Raw genomic sequence first — 17,310 nt, forward strand, 5'->3', positions numbered from 1 at the left:
CTTTTTTTAATCTATTAATCAGATCTGGTGATTTTATGCAAAGTAAACAACTTTTTCAAGCACAAACTGAGATTTTATCTAGCTGGCTTAGTCTGCAGATCTGGCAAGGAAAATCTTTTTTTCAGGAATGCTATGTCTCCTGTAACAAAGCACCAGAGTAACGGCAGAGTAAAGACAGCATCTCCTCTATATGCTTAAAACAGAGGACACAAGACCACAATGTGACAGCTGGGGTCATTGGTTCACCCCAGCACTGCATCCTCAATTCCTTTGATGCAGAGAGCTGTGCCCTTCTGCCATCATAAAACTTAAAGGAATCAGATATTTAGCAGAAAACAATAAAATAAAGAGTAAACTAATTCCAGATAAGGTTTCTAAGATACTGGTGAAGATTGGAGCACACCAGAAAGATGTTAGGAAAGTAGGTCTCTCCCTACAGTAAGAAGCTTGCATTTAATAATAAAAGATTATTTAAACAAATGTTTATTAATGACATTAGGTGTTATTCTTTACAACACCAAAGATCAGCAGGAAATACATTCATCAAGCGGTTTTGAGTGGAAAGAGTTAAAGAAGAAAATAAAAAATCCTGTCCTGTCCAATTACCACAGAGCAGTAGCCAAGTATTTAACGAGCCCTCAGTGCCTTCTGGGTGCAGAGCAGGAGGATTATGTAATACAGATGTTACACTTTTCACATTTGTTGATGGAAAAAGCCTAAATATCAGACAGTGGCATATGCTACTCTGCATAACTGTGCTTCCCTTCCATTTGAGGAACATTCACAGTTATTTTCCCCTCACATACTATATCGCACCCTGATTAGTCTATTGCGAGATGTTTTGCAACACACAGTAATTGATCGGTTTTAATACATTTATTTTAGAAAACAGCTTAATGTTGCCAAGAGCAATTTTCCATGTAGTGTCTGAACAGGCAAATCCAGCCTCAAAAACACTGGAAATAAAATAAAATATTCATATGTTCTGTGTCTTTGTGCAGTTCATCCACTGCAGAAATATTATAATGTCAAATTGCTGAAAAATTTGCATTCATTGCCATCCAGAATATGTGCAGGAAATGGTATGGCTGGCTTTCAAAGGCACTGGGAGATGTGTGATATCTGTGGTGTACCAACTACTCTAGGGATTCTCTGGTGCTGAAAAGGAATCGGAAAAATCCCTTACAAATTTTTGCCATAGCATGAGCAGCGAAAGGTTTATGTGCATGGCCACTGCAAGGCCACGCAATAGTGGGTGAGGAGAGAGAGGAAAGGCAGCTTCAAGGTCAGCAAAAGCACGGGGCAGCCCATTGCCAACAATATTCAGGTGTGTCACCTTGACATCAGGCATTAAGCAAGCAGCTCTTTGGAGAAGAAACTGTTATGCATTGAACTGAAGGGTAAATAAACAGAAAGTTGAGTGACCTACATAACTACATATATACAGTCATGGAAAAACAGAGGAAATGGAATGAAAAAGGTCCATGAGAAATTTGTGTACAAATCTGGGATCATATTTGAATAACCCTTTACATTGCAAGGTACTGTTGATTAACTGTCTGCTGTAAGATTTGTGTATATATATGTGTGCATGTGTATGTATACGTGTAAACATTTATATATGTGCCATACAAATCATTCTCTTCCATTTCTCTACATAGAGAAAAGGTCTGAAACCATCCTTCAGGTTGGAGGGTGAGCTTGCATGGAAACATTGTGTGAGGTTTAGTCCAAGGTGTAAAGAACAAAGGTAAAAGCAATATTCAAGCATTTTTTCTCAAAGACAATCTTGGAAGTCTTATTATAATGGCATAAAGCAGGATATACAATATAATGAGAAACATCCTAACTCAGTAAAACAGAACAGATGAACCAAATCCAATATGCAATTGTTACTAAGAAATCAAGATACTATACACCATCTATATTGCACACCATTACCTAATGTAACTTAATGCAATATCTGTCAGTGACATGGCCAGTGCCATCTTTTCTGTATCGATTCATAATTATGTTTCTGTAGCACTTTGGAAAATTAAGCTCATAAATTAGATAATTAAGCAGTCAAGTTGGCATTAAGAATTTGGAGGTTTTTTTTTTTTCTTTTTAGAATTTGCAGAAACGCACAGAAATGTATCATTGGACACTGGCCTTATGATCCGAGCAGTTCAATCTTTCTTCCCCCCCAAATTCACCCAGCACTTTTTAACCTCCTGAAAAAATATCTGAAAAGTTAATTCTTGGCTCTAGTCCTCAATGGCTGGCCAGCATTAACTGTACGCAGGCCAGTGTAAAAGATGTGTCCAAAACCGAGAAATGTTTATGCAGTGAAACTACCTGCGAGTTACAAACGAGCCAGCTCCAACAAAAATGTGTCTGCACAGTTGCTTTCTTGCATCTGTTTGCCATTAGGGCTGCAGTGGCTCCTATTGCTATTCAAGTGGTGGCAGGTACACTGCTTGCTTCTTAATTTCACAGAAAATGTTGTCACTTAGAAGCAGTTTTTGAGTAGAACTGTGATGATTCAGCAGAGTGCCTGTTCAGAGTCTGCTTGAGTGTACACCCATAGAGATAACTGTACCTATTGGGGATAATAATGTGCCTTTAATTGGGCTTTCCTGGAAATTGATGCTCTGTCTGCATTACAGGACACAGCTTCCCCTTTGCACTCTTTGACAGGGAGACAGGCTTGGGCACACAGCAAATGAGGCAGTCTGTAATTTATTCTGGCAGCAAAAATGCCTGTGGAGCCCAGTCAAAGTTTAAGCACAGGTGGTCCAGGTCTTTTAAAAATAGGACAGGTGCAAACAAGCAGTAGCTTTCTGTGGTATGTCTTTACAACTCAAATGAACATCAATGGGGGCTGGTCTGCAAATGAATGCCGTTAGCAGAGGCTGAAATCACAGTTTTCTTGTCTGAGGGTTACCAAGGGGGCCAGGCCCCTCTGGGAGTCTCTGCCTCGGCTCTGGCACTGACTACCTCTGCTGTTCAGCAGCAGCTTTCTGATGACACCTTCTGAGATGGCAAAAGGTTGACAGGTTCCCCCTGCTAAAGGGTTTGGGCTGCATTGTTGTTCCCCCAGCAAACCATATTGAATGTATGGAATCCATATATTAACATATTGCACGTGCACTTTTGGAAACCTGGGTAGTAAATGTAATGGCTATTGGGTATTAGTGACATGGTCTCTGTCAATCCGCTGATACCTCATGACGGCTTTCAGATAAGAAAATATTCCTCTTGGAGCACATTTCACCACCTTTACCTCTGCTATGTATAGCGGGCAGTGATGGCCTTATCACGTTCAGCACGGTAATGCCACAAGGGATAGCAGTTTCCACAGACACCTACTTCCAGCTACGGTATGCCACGACGCTCCATTAACTGTGCCGTCCTCCTTCTGGAAGTCCTCTGTGTGACACGCTCTCCTCCTCGCATCTGTCATCAGTCGGTGCGTGGAGGCGTAGGAGTACGCAAGCCAGCGAAAGACGTGGTCATCTGGGGTGGGTGTGTAGTCCTGGGTTTTCCACAGGGACCGCACCATGTCGTAGGGGTACGCCACCACCAGCTCTCCTCCCTGCAGATTGCCACCCAGCACAAAAGGAATTTTTTCCATCCATGCAATTATTGCTCGCGTCTCAACGGCCACCTGTGAGAAAGAGCTTTGTTTCAACCTGTGAATTTTGATAATCTTCTTTGAAAGGTAGACAGGGAGTTGCTTAACATGGAGTGAGTAGCCAGCACAAGACATGTGGCCAAGAAGAAAAGCTTCTGTTAATTGTGGTGCCTGCCAGATTCATCTTCAATTCCAGTGACAATCTACAAAAACTAAAACAACCTTAACATTTGTAATTTGTGCAGAAAGAACAATCTAGAGCAGCTACCAAGAAAGATGTCAGACCATGACACTGTGCCCACTGGCATCAGCTGAAACAAGTGTTCAAAACAAGGGATCTTAAGCATGGAAATAATTCTAAAGCCCTTAGAACTGTCACAGTTAAGTGCCTTCCTACAAAACAGGGGAAGCTCAGACACTATAAATAGTTGTTTAAAATGCCATGCAAAAATAAGTTAAATTTAAACATGGCTAGCATAAGCCACTGTGGTGGTTTTGCATTATGTTATTTTAAACAACATCAAGAAAAAAAAAAAGGGAGAAAACTTCATAGTGACTAAGAGCTCATCCATGCAGCAAAGACAGGGAGCAGCCTGGTTCGCAGAGCTGGGCCCTGTTGTGCGTTTCCCTTTCTTTACTGTTTCAGCCTCAAATTTGGCTGTCAAGTCCCCCAGGCTCTCAAAACAGCCCAGGGAAAAGATGATGCTCCAGGAAGCCCTTCCCTTCCCAAGCAGCCTCTGCATGGGACCTAATCATGCTTTTGAGATGCAATTTTATTTCCACTGACTACCAAGAAAGCCTAGAGCCGGTATGCAACCTCACCTACAAGCTGTTCATGTCTTGAGAAGCATAAAGCTCAGTCTTTCAGCCTGCCCTGGGCTTCGTATTCCCCTCTCTCCAGAGCGAGCGTTACTTACAGTGGCATTTTCAGACAGGTACCAATCAGGAATGGGAATGTGATGGTTTGGAACTTTTCTTTTGCTCTTCTTCTGATCTTCAGACTCCCAAAGCAAAGAGTTTAAATCAGGGAAATTATTGTTGATGTCAATGCCATCCTGAGTCCATCGTCCTAAAGACCAGCCCCCTAATTCTGAACCCTTAGGGGAAAACAAAAAAAGAGGAGGAAAGGTCATTCAGAACATGACAACCTGTGGTCCCCCAGGAAAGAGTTTGGGGATGCGGCAAACATAATTCCATACAGAGAAATAGAAAGACAAATTAGTTCTTTAACTGATTTTTTTTCTTTTTCCTATTTCATGTGAAACCTTGAATGAGACAAAGCAGAAGTCAGGAAAAATTAAAAAATTACCAGGGGTTAGAAAAAATATTCTGTTTTGTTTTCAAGGTTTCTACTGAAGACTACTTTTCCCGAGTTGCACTAGAGATAACATATCCCTTCATGGCTGTGAGTGCAACTTTTGTATTCTGGTCTGCAGCTGTAGACTGCCCTGGAAGATTTTCCAGTGCATTTGAATAGAGCCCCTGAATTTTTTCCTTCTGTTGTCTGTCTTCTTCCAGACTGAATTATTACAACGCCTGACACACTGTGCACTTCTTAAAGGGGTACTATTAATTTTCAGCTGCAGAGAAACACAAATTTTCATAGGCTTAAGTTTGGTTTCCCATGAAAAACAGGCTGCATGAACTTTCTATTTTCCATAATGGTGTTCCACTGATCTGTACACCTCAGTAATCTGTACACCTCAGTATGGTTTGTTCTGACAGTCTTAGTGCCCCTCCTTTCCATATACTTCCTCATACTAGCCAACATCACATAAAAAAATTGTTTCATGCTTTTTCCCCAGGTAAGATGTTCCAGTGGTTTACTTTTGCTTGCATGATTTTGGTTTTATCTTTTAAGCTTATTTCTTCTGATTGCTTGTAAAATTTGATCCCTGGAAAAAATAAGAATAAATTGCTTGTTTCATTAACCTAACTGAACTAAATAATTCCTCCATATTACCGCTTTATATGCCTTGTCATATCCATCCGGGTTGACTGAGGGAAGAAGGTGAATTCTTGTATCCTCAATGAGGTGGACAATGCGTGGGTTCCCAGCAAGGTATTCCTGACACATGAACTGCATCAACAAAAGGATCAGCTCACGCCCAAGCACTTCATTCCCATGAGCTCCTGCAATGTACCGAAATTCTGGTTCACCTGTCAAACACATAGGACAGAAGTGTAGTCAGAACAGCAAATCAAGGATCTACTTAAAACTCATCGATGTCAATCAGTAATTTTTCACTTAGGACAGGTTAGAGAAATGCCTTAACTGAACAAATGATAGGTGAAAATATATAAGAAAAAAATAATTACTTTCTGTACACTTTCTACAACAGGCTCATCAGTATCAGTAATGTCTAAAAGTCACTGTGTAAAAATCTCAACATCCATTTTCCACTAAAAACAAATTTTTAATTACCTGCAGAAAGCTGAAATTGCGATTGTAGATCTTAGACATTCTGATAGTGTAAAAATAACATGAAAAATACCTTGCTGGTAATTCATTTGGAGAGATATTAAGGCTCTGAAAAGATAATCAGCCAGTAACATTATCTGATTGATCTCTGACTTCACACACTCCTTTTCCTTCACTAATCACAAAACAGGTTCACATATATTTCTCAAGATTATACATTATATATTCTACAATACTTGCACTCAACTACAAAATGTCAGAAATTATTAGGAAAAGTATTAGCTATTCAAAAAAGCATAATTCAATTGTCCTTTGTAAGAATAATACTTGAAAACACCATATACAACAGATCCAAAATGGACAACCTATGACTTGTGCCTGGGTCTACCCTCCCAGCTGCCTGGCCCAAGATGCAGTCTCTGTCCCTACCCTCAGCAGGGGGTGAGAGACTGAGGGACTAAGGTCAGCCCCAAGTCTACTGACAGATGTCGTATGCTCAGCTCCATACCCTACAGCAGAGCAGAGAGATGTCTTAGGAGCATGTTGCAGCACTCTTCCTCGCATGGGGTGGGCACCTACTGAGGTATTCACAGGTATGGTAGAGCACAGTCACCTTTATACCAGCAGCTGACCTAAACAGATCACAGTGAGTTCTTTATTCATCTCCACAGAATGACTCAAGACTGAATGACTTTCTGTTCTGAAGGACTATATTACCATAGGAAATTATACCCCAACACTCACCGGTGAAAGAATACTGTGAAAAATCTCACCTGTCTTTGTTTGCAATGCAAACACTCCTATATAAAAAGGCAAATTCCCATTCAAAACTAAATAAATCCCTAGCACTAAAATTCACTGATTTTTTTTTTAATTGTAAAGAATAAAAGTCATTATCATTAAAGAATTTGATCCCACATTCAAAAATGCTTTCTATTTGTGCTCTACCTCCTCTTCCCAATTTAGAAATTCAGCACTGAAGTTCCTCCCACGTACATTTGAAGTCACTGCTGCCACGAATATAATTCCATCAGGGATAATTACTGCAGATACAGAGAATGAGGAGGAAAAAAAACCCTGACACCCTTCAACAGATTTAGTTTTACTAAATCCTAACCAACTTCGTGTTCTCCTGGGTTGTCAGAAATCTCAACAGCATACAGCTTTAGTCCTTGGTGGCTTTTTCCAATATTGTAAATTCTTGTGATATTCGGGCACATTTTATTCACCGTTTTCATCAACTGCCAAAAAAATGACATAGAGTTAGACAATGCATCATCAATAAATTGACTATTAATTATTTTATTCCAAATTGCTTTTTATCAGAAACTCTTCATTTTCTATTTTATTTCTTAGTTGTAAATGCTTCATGTTTATTTTACAAATTATGGCTTTGCTATCACACAACACAATGTTTGTTCAGCTGGAACAAATTGAATACTGTCTGCTGAAACAGCAGAGTGTAGATGGGTTCCAGATCTTTCTTACGCATTTCCAATATTATCACATAATTAACTAAAATGGGTAAGTCTAACAGGAGTAATAATAAAACAAAACAAAAATTCTCCTACATTACTCCTGTACTACCAAGAGGTAATAAAACATATGTTCTCAAAACATTACATGCTGGGGGCTGATTAGACACCCCAACACTTCTTCCTACATGCTCTGTGATCAATATAGCTAAATGACTCAAGATGACCCAGTGTGTTAATGGCATGGCAATGTGTATACATCACAGGTTCCCACAGACACACCGCCTAGTAAGGATTTCTCTCCCCTTCACCCTATGTGGTGATGACTTCATTCAAAATAAAGAATATCATCCATTTAAACAGCACTGTCCCAGAGAATTCTCATTACACCTGTCACCACCACCGAGACAGAAATCAAGCCCACCCCTGTATTACAATATGAAATTTCATAGGTGTAAAATCATTACTGTAGGCAGTGTTGTTGTGGCCAAAATAGCAAGATAGGTGTTATCTGAATGTCTCCTGTAAACATAGCACAATATACTCCAGGAAAAACTGTTATATCAGATTCTTCTGAACTGATTTACCAGGTTTCAACAAAAAATAATGGCAATACCAACGACCAGTCTGAAGGCATACCTATAGACAAAATCTATTCATCATTTCTACAGATATTGCATGACATAATCAAAACATAATCAAATAGCCATACTGCTTAATAAAGTGCATAAGGAGGAAGGTCATGGTAAGTGGTGTAGTCATGTTTAAATCAATGGAGGTACACAGATGTCATCCAGATAAGGATAACTGCGGTCTAAATCATCCCACAAACAAACAAAACCAATTTTCACTGTGACATTTCAAGTTAACATTAAAATTCACAAACAAGACTGAAAAGATGTGTTCTTACTAAGAAGTTATTGCAAGTAGCTTTAAATGACAAAATTTATCTGTTTTGATTTTTTTTTTTTAATGGAAGAGATTAAAGAAAGAAATAAGGACTTTACCGTAAATTGGAACCCTAGGCACTATTAATTAGACAATGTTTCTGTAAACAAGGGTGAATATATTATTGAAGAAGGATTGCAGGAGGATAAAAAAAAACCTCTGCTCAAACAATGTTAATATAGAGACAATACTGGATGATAACAAAGCAGATGATTTAAAAAATACATTAATTAGATGTGTCCAATTCCCATGCCACCATTTAGCAAATCAAACTGGAAACACAATTCACATTGGAAAGAATATCATTAAAATTCCTCTCGTAAAAGACTTCACTTCTATTTATAAATCATGCAAAGAGACCAAAGAGATTATTTTTCAGGTTTGTTCATCTTGTACGTTAGTTTTATACATATGAGAAACAATTTCTTTTGTAAACTTAAGCTCAGCACTCATCTGAAAAATGTACCCAGATATTGTTATCATCATTAATGTGCTGATATTATGAGTACCCAGCTATTTCCATGGATTTATTATTATTATTATTATTTGTTAATGTTTTGGGTGTATGTAAATGGGTATACCTTCATTTGCTGTTCCAGCTAAAACACATACAAGAATCAGAGGAAATTATTTTACATTTTCTAACACAATGTTTAAGAAGTCAAAACCCATTTTTTGGACAGACCACTTTAAATCTCCATGGTCAAGAGCTGCTGCACCTGAACCTGCTCACAATGAACCAAAAATACTATCAATGGATATGGAGCCATGGAGCTCTTAATAGGGTCTCACAGACCATCATTAATCTAAATGCTACTGTATGTGCATTAGTAGTCATCCTGACAATAGGATGAAAAGGATCATTGTTGGACAAGATACCATCTTTTTCTCCACAGAGATAAATATATATATATATATATATGTATTTTTTTAAACTTTGCCAATGAGTACAAATATTGAATTTAAAAATAGGTCTATTCTATAAGGCTAAAATCTTCTTCCTCTAACGTGTAAATAATGTAACTGTCTCAGCTCCGCGCATACCCATTCCTCTCCTTACTCTTGAGACTGCAGGAAGCTTCCCTCCGGCTGATGCATTCCTGCATCCATGCAGCTCTCCAAGTTTGAAATAGGGAAGTTAAGCTTGTCCTTGCAGAGATCTCTGTGAAATCATTCCACGGTGCAGAAGCTTTTCTTATGTGCCTGGCACTACATAGGCATAGGATATCCACGGCATCGATTAAGGAAAGTGGTTAAGAATATGTTAAATTTCATTCCTAGCAAGAAAAATGCCTAGAACCAAGTTCAAAACACATTATAATCAGTGAAAATATTTGTATTGGCCTCAGTAAACTCCTAACCATCTGTTTAATTTCAAACATGTGACTAATTTCCTAAGTTGAATGAAGAACTTTCCTGAATCAGGGCCTATGCAGTCGGCTTTATGTCAGCCCTTTTGTTGACAGTGCAGATATGGTAAGGTAGCTACGTGCTTATATACAAATACAAAATGGGAAACGAACATATTTTGTATTTGCTTTTCTCGTGCCCATTTCCTACAAGCAGCACAATAGGTCACCTGAAATGTCAGTGTTTTCACATATACAAACTGTCAAAGACAACTGAAGATAATAGTCCATCACGGCTTTATTAACCACTAGGATTGTAAAACATTTCCAGAGTTATGCTCACTGGCAGCTCTTATCGGACAGCTCCTGTTTGTTTGTCATTACCTATTATTTATCCTATTACCTATTATTTATCCTATTAGCACTTTGGAAAGACTGCAAGCATTCTTTGAAGCACCCCTGCAAAACTGATGTCTGAAGGTCCAATCATTCAGTTTTGAATAAAAGGCTTATTGATTGTAGGTCTGAGTGCTATCTAAACTTAGAGAAGGCAAAATGGCTCTCCTATCAATGACCTTCAGTTTAGGGCTATTCTTTATCCTCTATGGAGATCTTTTGGCTATCTGAGTCAACTGTATGGTTGTCAATGTTGGTCAACTGTATGAAGTTCAACAAGGCCAAGTGCCGGGTCCTGCACCTGGGGCGCAACAACCCCAAGCAGAGCTACAGGCTGGGAGATGAGTGACTGGAAAGCTGCCTGGCCGAGAAGGACCTGGGAGTATTGGTTGATAGTCGGCTGAATATGAGCCAGCAGTGTGCTCAGGTGGCCAAGAAGGCCAACAGCATCCTGGCCTGTATAAGAAGCAGTGTGGCCAGCAGGTCTAGGGAAGTGATTGTGCCCCTGTACTCGGCTCTGGTGAGGCCGCACCTTGAGTACTGTGTTCAGTTTTGGGCCCCTCGCTACAGGAAGGACATGGACGTGCTCGAGCGAGTCCAGAGAAGGGCGACCAAGCTGGTGAGGGGTCTGGAGAACAAGTCTTACGAGGAGCGGCTGAGGGAGCTGGGGTTGTTCAGCCTGGAGAAGAGGAGGCTCAGGGGCGACCTTATCGCTCTCTACAGTTACCTTAAAGGAGGCTGTAGAGAGGTGGGGGTTGGTCTGTTCTCCCACGTGCCTGGTGACAGGACGAGGGGGAATGGGCGAAAGTTGCGACATGGGAGTTTTAGGTTGGATGTTAGGAAGTACTTCTATACCGAAAGGGTTATTAAGCATTGGAACGGGCTGCCCAGGGAGGTGGTGGAGTCACCATCCCTGGAGGTCTTTAAAAGACGTTTAGATGTAGAGCTTAGCGATATGGTTTAGTGGAGTACTTAGTGTTAGGTCGGAGGTTGGACTCGATGATCTTGAGGTCTCTTCCAACCTAGAAATCTGTGTCTGTGTCTGAGTCCTGCAACAGAGCAAGTACAAAAAACTCTGCATTCTTTGTTCTGCTTAGGGTCAAACCAGAAATTGCCTCCTCTTTGAGCTCAGAGTTAGAGACAGTCAATCTGGTCTTGCATGCAACCCAAGATGTTTCCTGGGTTTTGCTCTAGTCATCTAGATTTCATTGCTTCACCCTCAGATATGTTCATAAAGTAATACATAAAGCTCAAGTTAGAAGAACTTTCTGCATTATCATTGCATCACTTCCATAAAACACTCTTGCCATGAAGACCAACATGACTTCAGGAGTGCTTGTAGTCTGACTTTTCCCAAAGGTAAGAATCATGTCCAGTTAACTAGATATAAAATAAGCGCTCTTATTTCCTAAGGCAGGTATGACAGGGTTTAGATATTTCATTCTGTTACAAATACAAGGTTGAAGCTTCAGACCAGATTCAGATTCACCTTCTTCTGAAGTTCAAAGCTATTTTAGAATAGGTACTCCTAATACAGAAAAAATATATTACTTTCAGATACTTTCACAGGATTCCCTCATACCTTCAATTTAATCAGGTGTTTCATTTTATTAGAAGGGATGGGTTTTCCATTCTTTCATACAACTGATTTGAGTATACACAGGCAAAAGATGTACTCAAATGTCCATCTCAAACTATTTCCAGTGATATCCATCAGCCATTTTAAAACCTTTCTATACAGTATAAGTACATGGTGTATATACTTCTTGGACTACAAAATAATCCCTACTTCTGAGTATAGGATACAGTGAGTGTTCCTATTGACTGAAAGAAGATTCCTGAGGGCTCTTTTGAAATAAAAATTTGGTACTATAAATTTCATCTTCCTAAACAGAGAGTTCTATTAAAATAACCTGACACGGAGAAAATTCCTCCCTCCCACAAATACTTGACATATTGTAATGCAATGCTTCCAAAACATGGCCCAGGGAACACTCTCCTCCTCCTTCCTCAATATTTATGATAAATAACTTCAAAGAACAGTGCTTTTCTGAGATGATTGGCAGTGAAGCAGCTAATAAAACTGATAACAACACTGTTTTTAACAAAAAAAATGGAGTTAACTCTGGAAATTGACAGTTACTGTTCTATTTTACACTCAGGAAAGAAATTAAGTTCTGCAGTTATCACTAAAAAGCAGTTTAGATGATATAAGACTTATTGCAACCCAGCCCACAATCTTCTGCCTACAAGCAGCAGAACCCAATTAGAATCCAATCAGTTCTAAATACACTGTTTTACCCACAGAAACACAGACTACAATGAGAACACAATGATAGGTCACAACTGACCAGCTCTTGACCACAGCTGAAAATTTTCTACTTGTATGAAAACTGGAAAAACATCCTGTTTTAAAGCTACATTTTTTTCCAAAGATCTTTCTAACCTGACCAACCTGTCTTTCTGCAAAGAGAATCTAAAATACCCTTTACTTTATTGTTCTTGGCAGTAATTATGCCAATTGAGTTTCTACTTGTCTAATCTTTGTGCTAAGAAATACAGGCCATGAAATCTCTACTGAAATAAGCGTGTGACTCAGTACACAATTGCTCAATAAAAATGAACGGTGATTCATGCAGTATAAATATACTGAAAATTCAGCACACAGCAAATGATTCACACACTTCAAGTCCAAACATATTATCTTTATATTTGAAGAGAAAGCAGGCAGAAACATTTCCTTAGCGCAACCCACACCTATTCCTGTGGTGATATGAAGCAAGATTCAAAAAACAACACCACAACAAAAACAAGAACAAAGATTGCTTATTTGAAGTTAAAGAAACAAGATTAACAGTGCTGGTAGATTTAAAATCATACCAACAGGATTTATTTTATTTTTTCCTCTTTAAGATTTCTGGTCAACAAAAGATTTTCAATGGAGAGTTTCCAATTCCGAAAAAGAAAATTTTCCAATTTCCATTGGAGATTTTCACTATTCTGAACACAGAATTTTACTCTTTATAATTTTTTGTAGTTATCCCGAACAGCTGAAAGATACAAGAATTCTGATGGCTAGGTCAAGGTCAAACTAGAAAGGAGAAATAACTGTAACATTCACCACTCAAATATACATTGAAGCAAAATAGTGGAACATATTTTGGAAATACTCTACTGTCAAGTAGGTAGACTCTACCTACCTGCCTCATTTCCTTGTAGTTGTGATGCTTGAAGTCAAGATTATCTGTGGTTGTCATTTCATTTCTTCTGTGGTAATAATTATTTGGGTCTATGAAGAGAAATAAAAGAATTTTCATGTACTTTTTAGCCATTTCAGATATAAAGATTAACAATAACATATGCATAGAACATGGAAATCTGAGTTCCACAGTTGTATGCAGCATTTCAAAAACAAAGCTCAAAGAAACAACACACTTGAAATAATTCTTGTTTCAGCACAAATCAATTCGTATTGATTCAAACAGAAGCAAAGAGGCAACAGGCATCAGCTTGCTAGACAGCTACTCTGCTAAACTTCAACAGAAAAGCAAAAGGGCATCCTCAGACTACAGAGGAGGGCAAAAGACAGGCAAATCATGAGTCAGATGCAAGGTAAGAGTGGGGAAAAAAATCACATCAGAGGAGAAAGCTCCAGTAAATGTTTTGTGTCCACTTGATTAATATTCTATTATGAAGAATGGGATTGCTTGATGAGTAGTTTGTCTACGCATCTCTTAGAGAGAGAAACCGCTACACAAATTACATATTTCTAATTGTTTTCCTAAAAATTTTTATGGTAGTTTAATTCCTTTTTACTTTACAATGAACACAATTGTTTCTGTAGTGATATAATTTATAGTTCATATGTTTTGTAACATCAAAGGTGTATACACGGCTTGAACAAAAACAGTTTTTTGTCCTGGACTTTTCAGGTGAGTGCTTTGGCCATTCACCTGGAAAAACAAAAACAAAATACAGGCTAAGACTGTCATTACTTTGCTTTATATTTCCTGATATATGTTCCCAGTTAATTTATTATGATTTTAGAGATAAACAAAGCTTTTTAGAAAACAAAATAATTCCTTAATTTGTTCTATTCAGAATGTCTGGAAATCTGTGTAATTTTTTGTCAAATCAGTGGTTGTCAGGCTCGTATGATAAATCATTTTCTTTCCCACAGTCATGTTGATTTCATTTAAAATTATTGAAAAAGCCAAATATTAAAAGCTAAATATCATTCTATCTTGTTTCAAGATAGCCAAAAGACACCACCTCTAGAGAAAAGTATTTTTTTTTCCTTTTTTTTTTTTAAATAAAAATCAGTACCAACTAGCAGTTGTGATTTTGGGGAGGGGAAAGGGAGAGCATAAGTGTTAGTAGGAGAAATAATGGTGTTTGTTTCCTGCAACCACTAATACTTCATGAAATTATGGAAAACTACCTAAAATACATTACAGCTTAACATATTTAAGTTTCATGTTTCTGATGTTAAAATGGCTAAATTCTCAAAACTCTTCTCCCCATATAATTCTAAGTGGGTTTGTTCTGCATTTTCATGTGTAAAGAAAACAAAATTTGAAGTATTTTAGTTATTTATGAAATAAATAATATTAAGCTTTAACCTGGCCCATGTTGCCACATTTATTTTCCATTTCCATGACTCTTTCCTTCTATTCAGAGTCTACAGCAGAAACACTAGATGATCAATTGAATGCTGATCTACAAATAGGACTGAAAAAAGACAAAAAAAATCAACTTTTTTTTTTCCATGTGCTCTGTCATTTCTAGTGAGAAAGTACTATATAGCAAACCAACAGGAAAATTATTTAAATTAGAGCCTAACCAGATGAGGAAACAAGATTCCTTTGCTTATGAAGACAAAGTTTTGAAGAATCAAGAGGGTGAAGTTTCAGGCAGTGCACCTGCACCTTTAAGTCTTCTTTCCAGCCTAACTGCATGCTAAATCATGCAAGTCCACCCACAACAGCAATGCTGCTGTAACCCTGCAGATGACTCTTAAAGGTTAGCCCATGTTAATTCACATAAATTACTTATTAACATATCCATGACTGAAAAATAGAGCATTAAAACACCTCTTCTAGAAAGAGGCAATGTGTTTAATGCTGCATGGAATATCTTCACTATTGTAAAAGTCTCTGTTGTAAAAATATAGAAAGAAACATCAAAAAATTGCCAGGACGTTGAAGGCTTTCTCTATCACCACAAGCCAAAGTATACAGCAGCTGATTTTTTCCTAATACTTTAATCCCATTCCTTCAAAGTCTGGCACTTTTTCCATACATCAAAAATTAATATCATGGGAATGACTGAATAGTGCAGAGTTGTTGAAAAGTCAAGAAATTGAAAAAAAACATACATTGAGAATGATTGCATCTCTAGACCTTCCTCAAAAAACTTGCACAATTTGACAGCTCCCTAGAGAGTTAACACTCATATTTTGCCAGGCTCTACTTTGAGTTGACTTGGATTACTGGATTTCTGCTGCAGCAGGAATACAGATCAGAAAGTTAGAGGCTAAAATGTAGAAATGCATAAAATCTCATGCACAGTTTCCTAGGCCCAACTTGGCAAAATTATATTTTGTAAAACAAAATAAAAGACCAAGAACCTCAAACCACAGAAGATTTTGAATTGAAATATGCTCATTTATTCAGGACACCACCTCAGACAGCCTCTCTTTCTTCCAAGGAGGAAAGATTTTGCAAAACCGTGGCACTCCTGTTTATACAGAGGAATATATTAGTATTTTCTTCCACTAGTCTATCTTTATATTACCAATAGAATTAAAGTTTACAGGCAAAGGTAATTTGATTCTTTCACACCTTAATTCTTTGTAAATATGGACAAGTAACTCAGAAGATTTCTCAACCTGCATTTCCATGAAAACAAGAGGCCAGCTCAGAAATTCCCAACGCCAAGTCCAGCATGTCAGCTATGGGCCTTGCCCATAAATTTAACCCAGTACCAGAGCAGACTGATTCCTCAGCAGCTTGACACATAGACGGGATTTTCTGTTGTATTTTAGCTCTCCACAGCACCTCACAACTATATATTACATATAGCGTGAGGTATAGTTAAATACCTCAAAACTAATTCCAATTAAACATATTGCATGATGACAATATGCAAGGTAAAAAACAAACCCTTAACCTGTTGTAGATGTTTGTTAAAAGCTTTCTAGCATCATCTAATCTTTCTAATGAGTTCCTACGTTTTTATTCTAATAATAAGGGAAACTGAGCACTGGCAATACTCTAAAATAGTAAACGTTTTAGAAATTAAATACAAAATATCCTTTTAAAGATGACCACTACAGACTGGGAGATATTACATACCTGTCATGATGACTACGTAGAAACATAATACATTGGCCTTCCCCAGTAACATTATATAATTTGGTCTCATTTTTATTCAGTCTTTGCTCAGAAAAACTTAAAAGTTTTAAATTGTACAGGATTAAGTTTTATCTTTATAACTATAAAAGCAGAACACAAGGACAGACTGTCACTCTAAGCAAAACTTTACTCTCAAAAATAATGCACTGAGTTTAGCGCTGCTAAATGAACAATCACTTATAACCAAAGAAAACTGAAGAGTTTTACATAGTGAGCTCATGCCTAGACTTAACGACGTAGCTTGGCAGAAAGAGGCAAGCAATGAAAATAGGACTGAATGATGCATCCACTGCAAAACACAGTACTCCATTACAGAGTTAAAGTTGGTCTTTTATCTTGGGTTGAAAGTGATGGCATAATCGTATCAGTGACAGTCTTCCATATAAGAATTATTAAAAATTAAATTTTATCACAAATTTATTCCATTAAAAGAATTGCCTATTGCCTTGAATACTCTACAGTATAAATAAATGCATGAAGAGTTCAGCTAATTTTCTCTCTCCTATCTTCTGGGTACTTTTGATCATATGCATTTTCTTTTTGTTTTTTCTTAGGTTTGAAAAAGAGCAGGCAAGGAAAGTACATCCATCCCTCTGAGGCAATTGCAGTAGATTGTGTGTGTCAGTCTACATCTGTGTAAACTCTACCATCTTTGGAAACTGGAGAGAGAATTAAATGTGGGTGCTTT

General features: G+C 37.9%; 1 protein-coding gene across 1 annotated transcript in view; it reads right to left on the reverse strand.

The window, feature by feature from the left end:
• The window catches only part of CPXM2 (carboxypeptidase X, M14 family member 2), a 77,497-nt gene that overhangs the window by 11,869 nt on the left and 48,318 nt on the right, over window positions 1–17,310 (reverse strand). Inside the window, exons 6-10 of the mRNA XM_040564072.1 lie at window positions 13,407–13,495; window positions 7,156–7,279; window positions 5,580–5,776; window positions 4,534–4,713; window positions 3,352–3,649 (exon numbers count right to left, since the gene is read on the reverse strand). Coding sequence (XP_040420006.1) covers window positions 3,352–3,649; window positions 4,534–4,713; window positions 5,580–5,776; window positions 7,156–7,279; window positions 13,407–13,495 — 888 coding nt within the window. The remainder of the gene's footprint in view (window positions 1–3,351; window positions 3,650–4,533; window positions 4,714–5,579; window positions 5,777–7,155; window positions 7,280–13,406; window positions 13,496–17,310) is intronic.

This window comes from Cygnus olor, chromosome 7 (assembly GCF_009769625.2).
Source record: "Cygnus olor isolate bCygOlo1 chromosome 7, bCygOlo1.pri.v2, whole genome shotgun sequence".
Classification (NCBI taxonomy): Eukaryota; Metazoa; Chordata; class Aves; order Anseriformes; family Anatidae; genus Cygnus; species Cygnus olor.